Source organism: Toxotes jaculatrix, chromosome 7, assembly GCF_017976425.1.
Source record: "Toxotes jaculatrix isolate fToxJac2 chromosome 7, fToxJac2.pri, whole genome shotgun sequence".
NCBI lineage: Eukaryota > Metazoa > Chordata > Actinopteri > Toxotidae > Toxotes > Toxotes jaculatrix.
Window position 1 is genome coordinate 1,258,441 of NC_054400.1, and position 18,648 is coordinate 1,277,088.

General features: G+C 44.4%; 1 protein-coding gene across 4 annotated transcripts in view; it reads left to right on the top strand.

Annotated features, from left to right (window-relative positions):
- Positions 1 to 17,246, top strand: part of prdm6 (PR domain containing 6) — an 81,772-nt gene extending 64,526 nt beyond the window's left edge. For 3 of the 4 annotated variants that reach the window (XM_041042371.1, XM_041042372.1, XM_041042373.1), the window contains exons 7-9: positions 108 to 480; positions 10,268 to 10,444; positions 14,305 to 17,246. In XM_041042371.1, coding sequence (XP_040898305.1) covers positions 108 to 480; positions 10,268 to 10,444; positions 14,305 to 14,419 — 665 coding nt within the window. In that variant the 3' untranslated portion in view covers positions 14,420 to 17,246. Of the gene's footprint in view, positions 1 to 107; positions 481 to 10,267; positions 10,455 to 14,304 lie in introns of all 4 variants that reach the window. The other variant, XM_041042374.1, reaches the window with a different exon arrangement.
- The last annotated feature ends 1,402 nt before the right edge of the window (positions 17,247 to 18,648 follow it).

Below are 18,648 nucleotides of genomic sequence, written 5' to 3' on the forward strand. Positions count from 1 at the left end.
CTGAAACTAGCCTGTTTTACTTTTTCCTCACTTCTGCTGTGAATGTCTGAACCCTCCACATACGTATGTAACCAAATCATTCCTGTCCCTTTACTTTTTGTCTCCAGTAAACGTCCCGGCCACGGTGATGGAGGCCATGACCAGGCAGGAGTCCCTTCAGTCCTTCAGCAAGAACGGCAAACCCTCCTCGTCTTCCTCCTCTACCCCCTCCACCACCCTCCTGCGCTCCATGGTGTTCCCCCACTCCCCCTGCTCAAGGAGCTTCTCCCTGTTGGACAAGGTGGGGGTCGGGGTTCAGTCGGACTCGAGTTTCGGCCAACTGGGGTCAAAGAACCAGCGAGTCCTCGCAAGCCCGACCTCCACCAGCCAGCTGAGCAGTGAGTTCAGCGACTGGCACCTGTGGAAGTGTGGCCAGTGCTTCAAAACCTTCACCCAGAGGATCCTGCTGCAGATGCACGTCTGTCCACAGAATCCTGACAGGTAAGCCAGCACCTGTGCACACGCCCGTTATTAACATGAACATAAGAGCTGGAGGTCGTGCCGTCGCTTTACAAACATTAACACAGGATGAGCTCAATATGTAGAATATCACAGACAGAGTTTGGTTCATTGAACTGGCTCTGGAATCAGTTGTAAGCAGCGAAGACTGGCTGAGTTGTTGTTTATGGAACGTTAAGAAGATGCTGATGTGTCTGAAATGAATCTGAAATTAATCCCTTAAACAAAAACCTGCTGAGCTTGTTTTTTTTTTTAAATCCCCAAAAAGGTTGAAAAATATCCATCAAATTTTTCCAAACAGCTCACTCAGCTGTAAAAAGCTCAGCATCAGTGCATCTTCATGTTCACATCAAGATTTTAACTATTCAGATCATTAAGGAGAAATGTAACAGGTATAATGGTCGAAATACTTAGAAGACTTTTTTTTCCAGTAACTTCTGATGAATTAAGAGAATAAAATGAGATTTTTCCTTCATGATGACACTTGTGTAACATCTGTGTCGCTGTCTTTTGTGATTTAACCTGGAAAACTTAGTACAGCTGGAACATTAACATGAAGAACATGAAGCTGAAAATCCAGATATTTAGTTGTAATTTATGTCTTTGGTTATTTTATCATCACAGAGTTTGAGTGAGACAGAAAGAAGAAGAGTTAAGAGAGTGTAAAAGTGTTTGAGTGTGTATAACATCTGCCAACTTAATTATATACAGCATGGGTGGAGGAAGAGAGTGTGTGTGTGTGTGTGTGTGTGTGTGTGTGTGTGTGTGTGTGTGTGTGTGTGTGTGTGTGTGTTGAGAGGACGGAGGATGTATTGGAAATTTTTTGCTTAGCTTTATTTTTTGCGGGGAGAATCAGAGCGGTGTATAAATCAGCGCTGTGCGTCAGTGAGAAATACCTCGCCTTACGGTGACGGGGCCAGGAAAACAGATGCCACTTATTCAATAAACTAATACTCATAGGGAAGAAAAATGTGGGCTGGATATGGAGGAGGGGAGGGGGGGTCGATGTGGAGCTGCCTGTCAATAGGAAGGTTTTATGGGACAGAGGAGCAGATAAAATTCAGCTGAACAAGCCAAACAGAGCAGAGTCCCGCAGCTCCAAAGTCCCACTGCTTATGTGGACTGGGTTTAGACCAGTATGCCCATCACAGCATCACCTGCCCATATGAAAAACCAAAGTCCCGGCCCCTCTTTCAGGCCCATGACCTCCAACCCCGGCCAGGCTTCTCCCTGAACAGCATCCAACTCAGTCCTTGTGCTGTCAGATTTTATTTCTCTGCTCTGTCATCTCTGAGCCCCGGAGGACGACAGCGTGGAAAGTATCGCAAAATATTGCAAAACCATTCTCGTCTCAAAGTGATGTAAATATAAACCTGGTCACAGGGCGATGGACAGTTTGTAGAAACGAGAGCAGAGCAGCGTGATACTGTCACCATAAAGTTTGAAGACAGAACCTTTGAAATAAAATAGGAGTTTTTTTCCAAACACAGTAAAAGAACACAAACAGTTGTGAGTGTCGGTCTTTCTGCTCGATGGTGTTACTGTAGGAGGGAACACGCTTCCCTCAGTTACAGATCATGGACCTGTAGAGCTGAGGACCAGGACCATACATGACACCTTTCTCTTTGTTTTTATTGTAATTATTCACCAGCTATGAGAGGCAGGTTTCCGTCTTCAGACACTGAACCAGTGTGTGTGTGCTGCTCTTTGCTTTCTCACCACTGACCTCTCTTTCTTTTCCTTCTTGATTTCTTAACACCTCTCTCCCTCGCCCTCCCTCGCCCTCCCTCTTTCCCTTCATACATATTTATTGACGTTTACTTGATGGGAACGTTTGGAGCTGAAGACTGATGGCTCTTTATATCAGCATGAAAAAAACACCACACACCACCTCTCAGCTCCATCTCTTTCAGGTTTGTTTTTTTTCTGCTGACTGTTTCTTTTCCTGAACTTTTTCTTCTTCCGTGTCATTTTTTCCGCCCTGCGTGTCATTTCAACAGAATCCATCATGAGAGGAGCAGTTTGTTTATGTCGATGAGGCCGGGGCAGTGCTCTCAGCTCAGCTGTGAGCCGGTGTCAGGATGCAGGACGCTGTTTAAGTTTTGAGATGGTGATGAGCGATGAATCAGGAAAAAATCGGAGCATAAATGGACTGAACTTCCACTTATAGGTTTGAGACGTTAGAAAAGAGACGCAGCATAAACCACAGCAATGACCTGAATTAATAACCTCTGCTCTTATGATTGATGTGTTTACTGCACTGCTGTTTAAAAGAGTCATTAGTGCTTTTAGTGAAAATGGAGAGTTTTTGCTAAACGCTTTGATCTCGACTGTCCGCAGCTCAGGTCTCTTTGTGGAGGCCGATGTTGTTTATGAATGAAGTATGGATGTGTACATGGATACAATCAGTCTGTATATCAGAGGACAGAAGGTTTACAGCTGACTGAAAGTGTGTATCATCACAGAGCTGAATTTACAGAGGAATTAAATGTTAAATTTGTCATTTGTTTTTGTCGTCTCTCAGTGGCTTGTCAATGATTTGGCCTCAGCTCACTGTAAACACTGAACATTCTCTGCTGCTCATGTAACGACTGCAGGAATCTCACGAGTTACAGGCGTGGTCGGTGCTTCACTCTGGAAGAGCTGAAGGACTTTCACAACATACAGAATAATAAATACGCTGCATCTGGGAATTGATTCAAATTCAGATTTCGCAGATTTTTCATTGACTCGAGACCAATGATAACATATTTTATCACACATAAACAGTGTGACAATGACAACAAGTAAATACAACATTAGTTCATTAAACAGAAGTAGAACATTCGACTCAGAGGCTCCTGCTTTACGTGTAGCGTGAGCCGTGTTCAGGGTGGGATTTTCCACCCAGACCTCAGACCTGCGTCTAACCTGCCAATTAACTTCCACAGTACAAATCCCCAATTACCACTTACTGTTAAACTCTAATTACAGACTTATCATTGAATAATCACTGATTCTGTATTTGTTGTATAATTTAGTTTAATGAGTTTAACCTTCATCACTGCATCTCTGCAGACATCATCTGTCAGTTTGCACTGAAGCAGCTTGTGCTTCTAATGAAGGTCTTCACAGGGCTTCTGTGTGGAGTACTGACCACGCAGCTCACTGGGAGTTTTGACGTGAGAGGAGCATTGTGGGTAATCAGCAGCATCAGTGTGTCCACATAGATCATAAATCGAACACAGACCTTCTCCAGGACAAAGACAGCAGATTGTAGGAACATGCTGCTTCAGTGACGCTCGTGTTCTGTAGTAATCAGACTAATGTCTGAAATAATAAATGATTTATTGATGTTAAAATGCAACACGTGGCCTCTTTCGTGTTCCGACCTCCGTCGAAGGCTCTGAGACGAGAAAATTCTCAAAACACAATTAAGTCGAAATGTTTGCATTTCAGACCAAAGCGAGACTGTTTCTCTCTGCTGCTAAACAGCTGACATTCAGGAGATTTATCGCCCTTCAGTGAGGACGTATTTGCATTTAACACTAACACAGATGTGTGTTGTTCCTGCTGGACACACAGATGTGGTGAAGAATGACTTTTTGTCTTGTTGTCAGTGTGTAGCCGCAGGAGGAACCGATAACGATCCATCACTGTGATGGACGGGCTTGTAGAAATTCCCTCAAAGTCTATTTTTATCTGTCATGTTTGCCACTATAATAAAAACCTACGTTGTGTTGCGTGTGCATATGCGTGGATTTTAGCATGAATGTCTGCGTAGCTCAGTGTTTTTCCTTGTGTTGTGTTGTGCTGTGTTGCTTGGTCTGTACAGATTTGCGGTTCTCTGCTGTCAGAGTCAGATTACAGTTCTTAGAGGACGGAGACATTTCAGTTGCACCTCGTTGCCTCTGTCGGCCGCAGCATCATTTTTACCTGGTAACCAAAAGCAGGAAACACTTCAGAGGCTGGGTACGACAGCTGAGGGCAAACTGGCAGTGAATGCACCATTAAACCTCAACAACTGACGGTAAACTGGTTGAGGAGTTCAGTGTTCTTCGGAAAACATCAGTACATGAAAACGGGTCTCCTTGATGACTACATTACCCATAATCCACAGCCATCTTCCCCACCCAAGGAACATCCCAGGCCCCGTCTGCAGTGGCAGGATATTGGCTGTTTGCTCGGTTTTTGTTCGAGGCTCAGTTGATGAGAGGACATGATGTGAGCTTTCTGCTTTAATAGGTTGGTCGATACAGTCAGAGGGAAATGGACGGAGAGATGGATGTTTGTGGAAGAACAGACAGAAAAGTAGATGAAGGAAAAGGAGCTGAATGTGTTTGTGTGAGGATCTACCAGCGATTTTATTTGGATGTGCTCATGTCTGCTTACATACATACAGTATATGAGTGTGTGTGTGTGTGTCTGTGTGTGTGTGTGTGTGTGTGTGTGTGTGTGTGTGTGTGTGTGTGTGTGTGTGTGTGTGTTCAGAGAGCCATTGATTGTGTATTGACGAGGCTGGAGCAGTGATTTATAGCTGCTGGTCTCGGGGGAATAATGTCTTCATACGAGGCGGACAGAGGAGTCGTCCTCGCAGCGCAGATATGACTCCGTATGGATTAGACCGACTCCGCACGGGTCAATCAACACACTTCACTCTGCATCACTGCACGCTGCAAACACACACACATTCAAAAGCTGCGTCCAAAATCAACTAAAAGGTTCAGGAAACAGAACGAACCTGCCAGGGATCACGTTTTATCCCATGATGCCACAGACGGATGGTAAGACCTGTGATCTGGGAATAAACGTTTCAGGACAATCAACTGAAATCATGCAAGTAAATGTTAAACAATAATAAACTACACACAAAGATTTAAAACTAGCAGCTCAGTGGTCTGAAAGATGCATGTATGATGTAAACTCTGTCAAATTTAGGACATTTGTTTCCTTTGAAAATTATAATAAACAAATAAAGAGGATAAGACACATGAGAACCAGCATTAATAAAAGTTACAGAGGTTTTGAGCAGTGGTTTACAGGAAGGTCACTGATTCAGATCAAGCCTCAGATCCAGTGTTAACAGGAAATGCATTGTTTTGTTTGGGCTGCATGTACAGAGGCTTTTATTTTGAAGCCATGAGGAAATAACCCGTTTTATATCGGTCTGACTGACACAGAAATCCACTTGTTGGGTTTTTCTTCGTTTGGCGAGGCAGTTTTCAGTTTGATGTTTTGCTCTTTGGCACATGGAGATTTTCAGACTTGACCTCTGACCTCTCGCTGACGACGTGAAAACGTGTATGTGCGCCAGCAGACTTCGTTCCCATGCGGTCGTAATGATTCGGCCTGTGCGGAGCTGGGTTTCGTGCAGTTTGGGTCTCACACACACACATTCGGCCTCTTTCAGCAGCTCATGTGTTAAAGGTGTGGACACAGCGACACGTTGACACTGACTCTGTTGTTGTTACCACATGTTGTGTTGAAAGGCGACACAGGGTTTATTGTCCCGAACCACATTTCACAGATGTGTTGAAAATGACTAATTTTATGGATCTCACTCACTCACACACACACACACACACACACACACACACATACACACACACACACACACACAGACTAAGTGGGAACACCATATCAGCCGGCTCTATTCTCATCACCCGTCCAAAATAAGTATTATGAGTTTGCCTGTGAACCAGATCGAAGCGTCTATTTTGTGTTTTCGTTCGCCGGTTGCGTGTTGACTCTGAACATATTTGGCCGTCTGTGCTGTCAACAGGCTGTAACACCGTCAGACTCAGAGACTGTGTGATGCTAACGGGCACCAGCAGAGATGGAGCTCAGCTTCGCACAGCCATAAAAATTAGTACTGAAAGAGACAGAGAGACTGTTTTATAGCATCAGACACATTATTCAAAGAAAAGCTGGTTTGTTGAAAGAGCTGAAATAATCAGCTGGTTACTGATAAACTATTTTAAACGTCAGGTTTTCTGCTTCTCAGTGTTTTAAACTGAATCTCTGGGTTTTTTTCTGTTTATTATTGCTGGTTGGACAAAACGAGACATCTGAGGACGTCACCTTGGACTTTGGGAAACTGCGACAGGCATTTTTCATTTTATAGAAAGAAGTGATTAACTGAGAAACTCATCAGCAGATTAATCTATAATGAAAATAAACAGATGTAGATGTTAAAGCAGAACGTGAAACATTCAGTGTCGCAGCTTCTCTGAGGAGGATTCGTTGTTTTCCTCGGTTTTATTTCATTGTGAACTGAATATTTTTCACTATTTTCTGACTTTGTATTCCTTCGTTGCAGCCCAGGTCGTGCACATGTTTAACTTCCAGCTTTGGGAGTTTGACTGTTCACTCAGGCTGAAAAGCTGCATCACTGCACTGCTGAACTGTGGCTCAGCCCAGTGTGAGTTTTGTGACTCATGAGTTTGAGGACACAGTGTCTCCACAAGGCAGCAGGTTGACAGCAGGATTACGTTGGTCACATTTTAAAATAAATTACCAGATGTCGCGCTGCGTCCAAAGCAGATCGAGGTTCCGTTGGTTTCTGGGAGAACCCTGTTTGTTTTCGGCTGGAACCCTCTGCATCGTTCTCCTGAAATGCATGATGGGGCTGGTGTGAACGTGGTTGTGTTTCTGTATTCGTGACTCTGTCGTTTTCCTGTCCTGATTTTTCTAAGTTGTATGAGGCTTTTACTAAACTGTGGAAATACCCACATCGTGTGTGTGGTGATCCGTGCCTTCTGTGTGCTAATATTTAGGCTGCATATGCACATACCTGTGTGTGTGTGTGTCTGTGTCTGTGTGTGTCTGTGATGGAGGTGTTTATGCTTCACCTCCTCCTCCCTCTGCTCTCCACTGTAATAAACAATAACCGGGCATTAATCTCCCGGCCTGCTGCCTTAATAAATAATATCCACACATTCATCAACTTAAACTATTCACAATCAATGCGGCTCTTCATAGAAAACCCACCTAATAAATAGTGGTGCGGCCCACTGAGGCGTGAACTTATAGACCAGCCGGCTGATAAATGAACCGACCCCCACGGCGAGACGCCTTTTATGTGGAAAACTGCAAGTGAGAATTTTTCGATTTTATATTACACTATTTTACTCTTATTACTTTCCTCTGCGCGCGCGCGCGCGTGTGTGTGTGTGTGTGTGTGTGTGTGTGTGTGTGTGTGTGTGTGTGTGTGTGTGTGTGTGTGTGTGTGTGTGTGTGTGTGTGTTCTCTGTACATCCTCTCAGGGTACAGTAGGTGTTTGTGATTTATCGGAGCAGTGAAGATGTTGGTCTATTTGTTTTATTCTAGTTCTGGGGTGTTTACCTATTTGTAAGGTACTGATGTCAGAGTTTTGTCTTATTGGTTTCAGAATGAGAATCACTTTATTTTCTGAGCACAGGCGGTCGCACTGCTGCACACACATACACAACAAGCACAGCAATAAACAACGCGGTGATACACAGTGAAGATACAGTGAAGACGTGTGATGTTTGTCTCAGAGGGATTTACAGGCTCAGCACGTGATGTATGGACACAGACGTTCCTGCCTGCACTGTGTGGGATCTGCTGGTTAGAGCATCATTGTAATGTTAAAATTCAAAACACAGTTTAGTAGGAAAAACAAACACATGCAAAAAAAAAAAAAGATAAACATGACGTCACAAACAAAACGTTTTGTCTCTAAAATAAGCAGTGACCTGAATTTAACGATTGTTGAAAGTAAGTTCAGGTTTGTGAAATTTGAGGGATAAAGACTGAAGCTTGTGACATGATCTGCAGTGATGATGCTACTTACAGTTAAATTGAAAATAATTAACCCTGATATTGATGCATTGATGATGGTAAACAATCAATTACCTCAGGGTTTGGGAAGATGAACGGTGAAGGCATCGGGTGTAGCTGGCTCTTCACAGCGCTAACAGCTAATCAGCACAGTGCTAACAGTGTCCATGCTCACTGTCATTAGAGGCAGGTTTAATAATGGGATCTCAGCCTCTTCATCGTGTCGTTACTGTGACTGACAGAAGACAGACAGCAGCGAGTCGCCTCAGAGCTCTGATCGTCTCTGTTGTCGGCTCATCAACACGCAGCCTCTCACAGTTTTAGCAGGGACATGCTCCTGTGTCGCTGTCTCGCAGCCTCAGAGTGAGTCACATCTTCCTGGTTCGTCTCCCTGTGTTAAACTGTGTGAAGGAGCTGAAACAAAATGAATGAATGAATGTGTAAATTTATTCCCTGCAGATCCACTGTGCTCCTGACAGGTGTTCCATGGTGCATTCGAGTGCTCCTTGTAAAACTGTAAAGTGGAGAAATATCACGCGATCATATTTTAACCAGGTGCTGGTCCTCAGGTTCCCTCATCAACAATCCAGGCCCACGATCATGGCTGGATCATCTGTCGCTGCGAGTGGGTGTGATTCAGGACGCAGTTTACAGTAAAACAATCTGTCTCTTAATATTTTAGCAGAGTAAGAATTTGTTGATACATTAACGGTCCGGACGCCTGGACGTCTGTGCTGTCGGTGCTGTCGGTGCTGTGTAACTGTCAGATGTGCTCCTGCCTCTTTGGAAGGTTTCACACTTGTTTGCTGCTGACAATTAGTACGGCATCTTTTACCATTCAGCACAGATTCCTCCACTACATGAGCTCTTTCTTTTTCTTTAGTTTTTTTTAGGTTTTTTTTTTCTTGGCTAATATTTTGATTCAGGAAATATTTCTAATATCTGCAGATGGGATTAAAGCAGGAAAATGATAATGGAAAACAGAGAGTGCAGAGGAGATATGAGCGGACGCTGTGATCACACTGGAAGTTTCCTGTAAGTTAAAACACAATAAGCTGATAATGTGAGCAGGAGACTGTGTTCAACTCAATAAACAGAAGCAGTGTGAGATTAGATCTGCTGCTGTATGGAAGCAGGACACTCTATTAGCAGACACACAGCTATTGTTTGGCTGTTTGTTTCAGCCTGATTCACTCCCACTGTGAACTGCACACACGCACACACACACACAGACTCACTATCTCTTTATATCTATCTCTCCTTTTCTTGTTCTGTTACTGTCTCTATCCCACTCTCTCTAACTGCTATTCCTCACACACACACATACACACACACACACACACACTCGCAGTGATAGATGATCCAGTCATGATCTAGGCCTGCATTGTTGATGAGGGTCATGCTGCCATGGTTACCGGAGCAGAGTCCGACTCCCCCTGCCCTGTGTGTGTTTATAGACCTTACTCTGTGCTTTCTTGCCTCATCCCTCTCTCTCTCTGTGTCTGTTTGTGTGTCTTTAGTGTGTGTGTAGTGTGTTTTTTATCCCTGTATGTGTTTAATTTGTGTGTGTTTTGCTGTTCTGTGTGTAGGCTTGTGTTTTTTGTCCATTTGTGTTTGTCCACTCGTCTCATTTTGTTTGTCAAGTTTATTTGCACAGACCAAAACTGTGACTCAGAGATTTGTTCAGCATCGTTTTCTCTAAGCAGCTTTGATCCAGCAAAGGAAAAACAACCTCGACTAACGAAGCAAACAAAAAGCAAACAAACCAAGAACCAAGCAGGTTCAGATCTGTTTTATATTTTATCTTTTCTCTGTGTTTTTTCTTTTCATTCATTAAGAAATCCTGACTGCACGTATCCTGCAATCTGAAACGAAATCCCACGTCTGTGTTGAGAGAAGATGCTCAGAACCGTCCAGGTGCTTCCATGATCTCGATCTCCTTTTCTCACCTGTCTCACCTGTGCATCTGTCTGTCTCCCTCTGTCAGACCGTACCAGTGTGGCCACTGCTCCCAGTCCTTCTCTCAGCCGTCAGAGTTGAGGAACCATGTGGTGACGCACTCGAGCGACCGACCCTTCAAATGTGGATACTGCGGCCGGGCGTTCGCCGGTGCCACAACGCTCAACAACCACATCCGCACGCACACCGGAGAGAAGCCGTTCAAGTAAGTAACAGTGAGTACCCCCACCCACCCGACCCACACGGCCCTCAGCCCCCTCCCGCCAGCTGCAGCCTGGAGCAGGGCTGAGATATGACTCCCAGCTAACACCCGCTGACGCCCTCACTCCTGCATGTAATCTGTTTTTACTGATCCAAACAAAATCAGCCGCCTCAAATTTGTTGTTTTGGTATTGTTATGAAAAAATAAGAAAGTTAATATGAAGTAGAAATAACCTTTATGCGACGTTTTGCTGGATGAACAGAAACGTTGGACAAACGCTGCCTGACTGATTCAGTTTGACTCTCACACTAACTGAGACTCACTGATCCATAGATCAGCTCAAAGGGTCAAAGGCCACATGGATTCCTGTTAATGTGAAAGGCGCTAACTGAGCCCACTGACACGAGACGACTAGGAAATACTCATAATTCTGAAAAAGGGTCAGTGTCGGTTCAATAAGACCAACGGATGCAAACAGACACGTCAGAGTAAACAATTAAATAAAGCAACTTGCAACACGGTTTCACTTTGTAAACTATGGAGACAAATATTGGAGACACATCAGCCTTATGTTTTTCCATTATTCATGTTCCCTCTGCGAACATGTCAGAGTCGGTGTGATGTCCGACCTTTACTTCTGTCTGTGATGTTGCCGTCGAGGAACATCTCACCTTGTTCTTGCGTTTTGTTCGTTGTAAATCGCTGTGGATGAGAGCATCAGCGAAACGTCCACAGCGTTCAGGGTGAAAATCAGACGAACCTCGATCACAGCGGCGAGCAGCCTGGTAATGACTCTCTCTTTTTTCACTGTGTGAAGACTGATATAATTAGAGGACAAGCCACACTGCAATTAGGGGTTTCTGGATCCTGCTGTCATCCCGTCAGCAGTGTGGGACAATAAGGAGACTCCCAGTGGACAAAGGGGTCAGCATTCAGCGAGAGGGCGGGAGGACAAAGAGTAAGAGACATAAAAGAAAGTGAAGAGAGCAAAATAAGGGATTTGAGTTGTGGGAAATCACGGGGACACGTATCAGGGGACAGCTGGTGGAAACAAATTAACGTTCTTAATAAGCAATTGGAGAAATCCGAACTTGTCATTGATGTAGAGACTGAAAGGGCAAGAAGAACGGAGAGGAGGAGCGTGGAGGAACAAGAGATCACAGTGTAAAAAGTGAAACGACAAGCACCGGCGAGAAATCTGGTTAAAGCAAATCAGCGTTCTTAATAAGCAATCGGAGAAAACCCCGAACCTTTTCATCAGCACTTCAGAGTCTCGGTGGAGGCAGAGTGGGACAAAGACAATCATGGACGGGCGTCAGAAATCTTTAGCGGATCGATGGCCTGGAGGAGTTATCTCCTTTCGGACGGTGCAGCGGATAGATTAAAGCTGCCACTGTCACTTTGTCAAGAGGAAAACGCTCAACTTTATTTTCCTGCTGAGGAGACGGAGGCAGAGATTCTGTGTGGTCGGCAGCTTTTCAGCACCGATACTCGCTGCGCTGTCAAACTGCTGCTGCTCTGCTCTCTGCTTTCTGTTCAGTCTCTCACACCAAACATCACAAACTTTAAGTGTCCTCCTGAGGATCGAAGGAAGCGAAGGGGTCTGCGTGAGCCACATGTGATAGGACACTCCTGGTTTCTTCTCCTCAGGTCGGGGCTCAGGTGTGAGAGAGTGCTGCTTGAGGGACCAAAACAATGAGCTGAAAGAGGCTAAAAGCTGCACGGAGCTGGCTGTTTCTTCTCAGCGTGTTTTAACATGACACACGTCACTGTCACGTGACAGGAAATCGTCTGATTATCAGAAACATTCACTCAGTCGACTTCAAACAAGTGTAGTTAGTGTCTGGCTGGATTTACAGGTTCATCACGCGCACACACACCAGCAACAGATTCTGACGTGTGGTTGTGATCAGGGTTTGAATTGTCCAACAGTCCGTCTTATCGTTGCCATTGATGGACACTTCTTGAACGTGTCTCTCTGCCTCCTTCTGGTCCCCTCGGTCTGTGGCTGAACACGATCTGTGCCTGTTTACCTCCCGTTCTGTCCTGTCGCATGAAGATAAGAGGTGAGCTGAAACTTCACTGATCCTTGAGGGAAAGTGATCAAAGCTGCCTCTGTCATTTCGTCAGGACGAACTGCTCAACGTTATTTTTCCCTGCTGAGAACAGGAGGCTGGTCAATATCCCGCCGGCTGCAGCCGCCTCGTTTCAGCCCCGGCCTTTGTTCTGCTGGAGGACCGTCTTCGTGTGTGTCCTGGTGGATAAGTCGCTGTGACAGAGACGCTTCAGAGGAGCTTTGATGTCAGGAGCCGTTGTGGTTTTGTAGATTTACAGACGAATACGAGCAGGAACGTCCACCTTCAGGGCAGAGCGGTCGAGTTCGGTCACGCGTCTGTTTTCTTTTTCTTGTGCTGTAAGAAAATTTACATCCATCTGCTGCTCATCTCTCCGGGATGAATACCACTGTTTACACGTCAGTAAGAAGCTGTACACATTTAAACGCACACAACTTACAGACTGCGGCGTTCAGGTCTCAGGTTTCATCAGGCGGATTCATGCAAGACTCAAACATTCACTAGAAACAGTTGCATGATGGGAAAACTCTTCAGTTTGTCTCATCTTAGTTTTAGTTTTTATCCTTTTGACAAAGTGTCTGTTGTATGTTGTCATTTATTGTAAGTTTACGTTTCTTAGAAATTCGTTCATTTCATTGGAGGCATCACGATCAGCTGATCTGCTTCAGTAAACTTCTGTGGCGTTGACCAATAGGAAGCGTTTGTTGGCCATGTTGTCTGTGAGAGACCTGGAGGAGCCGGTGAGCCCAAAATGGAGGACGCTAACGTATTAACTGTGTCGCACAACCTGCGAGTCGTTCACTGAGTTTCCTGTTCGTACGAATGAATTCGCCGCTCGAGCTTCTGACTCATATGTAACAGATCTGTGTCAACACGTCCACAGCAGACAACGTACTTTACGATCTGCGGACCCTCATCTGTGTGTCCCTAATTATTTTGCACACAAGACGATTGTGAATCTGGACAAATTAAAATCCAAATCACTATGAAAAAAAATGTCACCTGCTTTAACATCAGGTTACAGATGAGCACACTCTCTGCTGGTTAGTGTGTCCACGTCCACAGTTCCGTCCTCACTGCTGCCGCTTCAGTGCAAAAAGATGTGTCTCTCCTCCCTGATCTAACCCCCCCACCCCCCACCCCCCACCTATCTAACAGCATGTTAGTCTTGTTTCAGGGCTGTTAGGTCCAATACCTCAACACAGCTTTCTCTTTGAAGAGCCTCTCCACACACACACCATCCAACACACACACACACACACACCATCCAACACACACACACACTAAAAGCTCCTTCTCTTCTTTCTTTCTATTGAAAGTGACAGTGACACTGCCTTGACGTGTGTGTGTGTGTGTGTGTGTGTGTGTGTGTGTGTGTGTGTGTGTGTGTGTGTGTGTGTGTGTGTGATGGGAATACCCTCCCCAGCCCGGCCTCTCAGATAGATTATTGACAGGTGGACCATTTGTGTGTATGTGTGTAATTTGTTGGTCAGGTTGTGAAGATCAGGGCAACAATTACAGCTTGCTGCTCCGCTGGCCCTCACACACACTTTATACTGTCACTGGATATTAGAGTTAACCTGCAGGGTGTGTGTGTGTGGGTGTGGGTGTGGGTGTGGGTGTCTGTCTGTACATGTGTGTTCTCAGACCGGAAGGATGTTTGTGTGTTTGTGCTGTTTAAGTGTCGTTCTCTTTCTCTTCAGCAGTGATGTTGTGTTTTTTTCTACATGAAAGTTCTCAAACTAATCGCTGTCTCTTTTCTGTTTCTTTTCTGTGTGTGTGCGCCAGGTGCGAGCGTTGCGACCGCAGCTTCACACAGGCCACTCAGCTCAGCCGCCACCAGCGACTTCCCAACGAGTGTAAACCAGTGAACGAAAGCAGCGAGTCCATCGAGGTGGATTAACCCCGACTGTTCCCTGACTGTTCCCCGACTGTTCCCCGACTGTTCCCCGACTGTTCCCCGACTGTTCCCTGACTGTTCCCTGACTGCTCCCCGACTGTTCCCCGACTGTTCCCTGACTGCTCCCCGACTGTTCCCCGACTGTTCCCTGACTGCTCCCCGACTGTTCCCTGACTGTTCCCTGACTATTTATTGTTGGCTGACTGCTGACTGACTGTCCACACTGTGCCGGCTGTTTCCGAGCAGATAAACATGAACACGTCGGCTTCACGTTTGACTTCAGACGTGCAGAAGACGTGTTTGTTTGTTCGATCCACACTGACGCCGGGAACAGTTTTCAGTTTCTGGCTAACTTCATGCAACGTCGGCTGAGACGACGTAGATCAGATCAGTATCTGATGGGACCGTGAGCTCCTGCTCACTGTGTCTCAGGCTGTTCCATCGTCTCTGAGAACTCTCCACAGTCCTTCTGTGGACTTTGTCTCAGTCTAATCTGTGAGAGCAGCGAGGGACGGATGTGAAAACAGCTCAGAAAAACAAATTCTGAGCTTCTGTAAACTGCAGCAGATTCTGTGACGTGATGAAGGTGATGGTCTGTCGTCTCTAACTCACTCACTTTCCCCAGTGTCCTGGCGTCTCAGTGTGGACGTTCTTTAAGAGCGTCTTCAGATGTACTCGGCTTAGTGTGGACGTAGTCTGACTGTTTACAGCTTTCTGACTTCACTGACTGACCGACCTCTGGAGAGGAGCCTCGTTAAAGCTGCTTTCATCCTGCTGGAGAGAGTCCTGATTCAACCAAACCAAAGATCCTTTTTTTTCCAGCAGAGAAGCAGATCTTTCAGACGGAGGAGTCAGATTAACAAACACAGCTTTTGGGACGAGGATATTTATTGGAGACATCATGTTTCCCTCCAAAGAAAACTCGTTCCTGAAACCGGGACAAAAACAGTGAAATACCAAAAAATTCAGACTGATGGTCTGTCTCTAGCTTTACTTCTCGGTTTCTTTTTTTCTTTTTGCAACAGCGATGCCAAAGGAGGGCGCGACCAAAGCAAACAGACTGAGAATGCACAACGAGCGACAACACAAACGAGGACAACACTCGAGTTTTACAACACAAAACGAACAAAGTAAAAAGACAAGCAGTATTGTATTGTACAAAAAAAAAAGAAAAGAAAAAGAAGGGACAAAAGAAACATAAATTATATTTATCTTCTCGCTCATATCATGCTTCGGGCACTTTTGTTTTAAAATGTTGATTATTTAATTTTTGCAGCTCTGATGTTTGAGGGAAATCCTGAGATGATGGATGTGATTTCTTATAGAAATATTCCCACAGTTCATGAAGAAACGTGTTAAATGTGTGTGATGTCGACGCGGCACAGTTTAAAAACGCAGTTTACGTTTTTTTTTTTTTCCTCATTTGGGATTTAAAACATTTTCAGGTTGAACATTTCTGACTTTGTTTCTGCTCCGACATGCGACAGGTGACATCTGATCACCTGAGGCACAAACGGTTTTGGTTTTGTCTCACAGAGTATATTTGCTACGCAATGCAAGTTTGAATCCATTCATGAGTAATCTCAGATGTGTAAATAGTTCTGTGTCATTACGATACACTTTGTATTAAACCGAGTGAGGGTAAAAGCACAGTTATTACATGAACACCAAATAGGTTTTTGTGCCTGAGAGTTAAAAAAGCTTTAATAATGATAATAATCTGAAAACTGTAACTTCTCTTCCCAAAGACCAACAGCGCATCGACCCTGGTGGATTTAAATCTACAAACCAAAAGTCAAAGTTTCACTGCAGGAAAACTGTTTCACTTTTATCACACAAGCGTCTGGAAGAGTTCACAAATGACTGACCAGCAATTTTGTCCAGTCTGAGGAGCCGTAGTCACTGATGAGGAACAGCGGCTCGTCTTTAACAGCAAATTAGAAATATCATTTATTCTCATTGTAAACTGTTGGACATTTCAGTGAGACTGAAAACGCTTTGACAGTTCTCTCATGTCAAAGTCCAGTGTTTGTCTCAGACCTGGACTCAGACCTGCGGGTTTGCAGCACACGCCTCCGGCTCTTCAGGCTCTTACAGACGTTTCTGTGTCACTGAGAGTGAAACGGTTTTGTGCCTGAGACGTCTCTTTATTCAAAACACATATTGATCCACTGCTGTAAATAAAAAAATACAAGCTATGGGATTTTTATACGACGGATCAGTGGAGCTGAGGTGAAACAATTTAAACACAAATGTGAATATGAACCTGATCAGTGAGCAAATTCACTTTCTGTTCACGCGTCAGGATCCAGAGGACGGACCTCAGGAACCACTGAGGTTCAACACATCCGAGAGACCAACGGGACAAAATGTCCATCAGCTGCCTTTGGTTTAAGACAAACACAGCCTGAGACACGGGACAGGAAGTTTGACAGCAGAAAATGTTTCAAAGTAAAACACTTTCAGTTTTTTAAATACCATGTGTAAAGTCCCTGTGCTCTGTGTTAACGTCTAAACCTCTGATTTGAATACTGAACAAGCATGAACTGATATTTGCAGCAGTAATTTTTCCTCGGTTGTTTGATCAGCTGAACAGAAAGTGAATCGTGCTCAAACCCTCTGACGATGATAATCATTTCCTGTGTGATGTGACAGAATCTGGAGGGAAAAACGCTCATGTCAAACAGAAAAACTCTTATAAATCCATTTTGACTCGATCTTGTTTGCATGATTTCCCCCGACTCACCTCCTCCCTTTTTTTAACGAACAACAGAATCAGATCAAAAACCAAAAAGAGGTTGTTACGTAGGAAATAAAGCTGAGATCCAGTTTTGATTCTTACCCGTGAAGCTCTCTGTGGTTTTATTGTCCTGCACTGTTCACTACATGATGCCACAGCAGCATCCAGCCACCGAGTCTCACTGATGAACGTGCTTTACCTCGTTTGTTAAAGGTGAGTAATGAGTGGGAACATTTCTCAGGTTCAGCTGAGACCACAGGAATTTCGAGTCTCTGCGGGTTTGTTTCCTCCAAGACAACAAAAGACCTTAAAAACATTTAAAAAGTTTTTAATCTGATTTGCAGAAGACTTCCTGTTTTCCTCTGAGTGGCATCAGCAGTGACGTTTTCGTGACGGCAGCCATCAGCGACGTTCTCTGCGTCCGAACTAACGAAGGTCTGGATGCGACTCTGAGCTTCAGTCAAACACTAGCGACAACAAGTCACAGGCAAGTTCAGATCACAGCTCAAACCTGAACGTTTAAATTAATTCATCCTTTGTAAATGGTTAATACATCCAATCTGATTAATTAAATAATGATTATTTTATACTATTTTAGGCTGAGAAGAACAATATGATAAATAAATCTTGTCACATTGTTCCCACTGATTCTGCTTTGAGTCTGACAGATAATTTTTGACCAAAGCTTTTTATAAACTGCCACACGGGAGATTTAGTGACCGATCAACAGCTGCCTCTAGTTACTGCTAATAATCTGTAACACACACAGCCCCGCCTTGACCTCAGCTCTGTCAGTCTGGACTGGACTTTCCAACTTTCAGTCTGATTTCAGAGATTATTCCTGCGAGGATTCGACAAATTCACCAAAACAAACAGGGTCGGAGCTTTCAGACATCAATCACAGCTGTTTTTTCAGCGTGGGAACCGGATCCAAACCCCGAGGCCAAACAAATGATCGCACAACCAAAAGTTTCATGTCTTTCTCTCTCTCTCTCTCTCTCTCTCTCTCTCTCTCTCTCTCTCTGTTAATGTGAGTGAGTCTGGATTAGATTACATGTAATGAGATTATGGAAGTGGTAGTTTTAATTAAAAGCAGTTAGTGTGAAGAAAGAAAAACAAACGGAGAAACTGCTGAGTGGGAAACGAGGCTGCGGAGGGAAAAAAAGGTTTTTAACTGTTTCGAGTTTGAGTTTTATTTATTTGAACAAGTTTTTTTTTTTTTTAAACAAAAGGAGACAGAGTAAAGTGCAGGGAGAGGGAGAGGGAAAACCCCGACCAGCGACTGATTCACAACCTAAATACCTAAATAATATAAAACATATTCCCAATGTGAAAGAGGCAACCAGATTATTTAACAAAGAAAAACAGTAAGAAGCAGATGCATTAGTAATAAGTAATTACATAATTATCGTAATGGGTGACTTGGAAACTGGACTGAGGTGGAAAGAAAAATGAAACAGCTGCTGATAATAACTGCAGAGGACGGGACTGA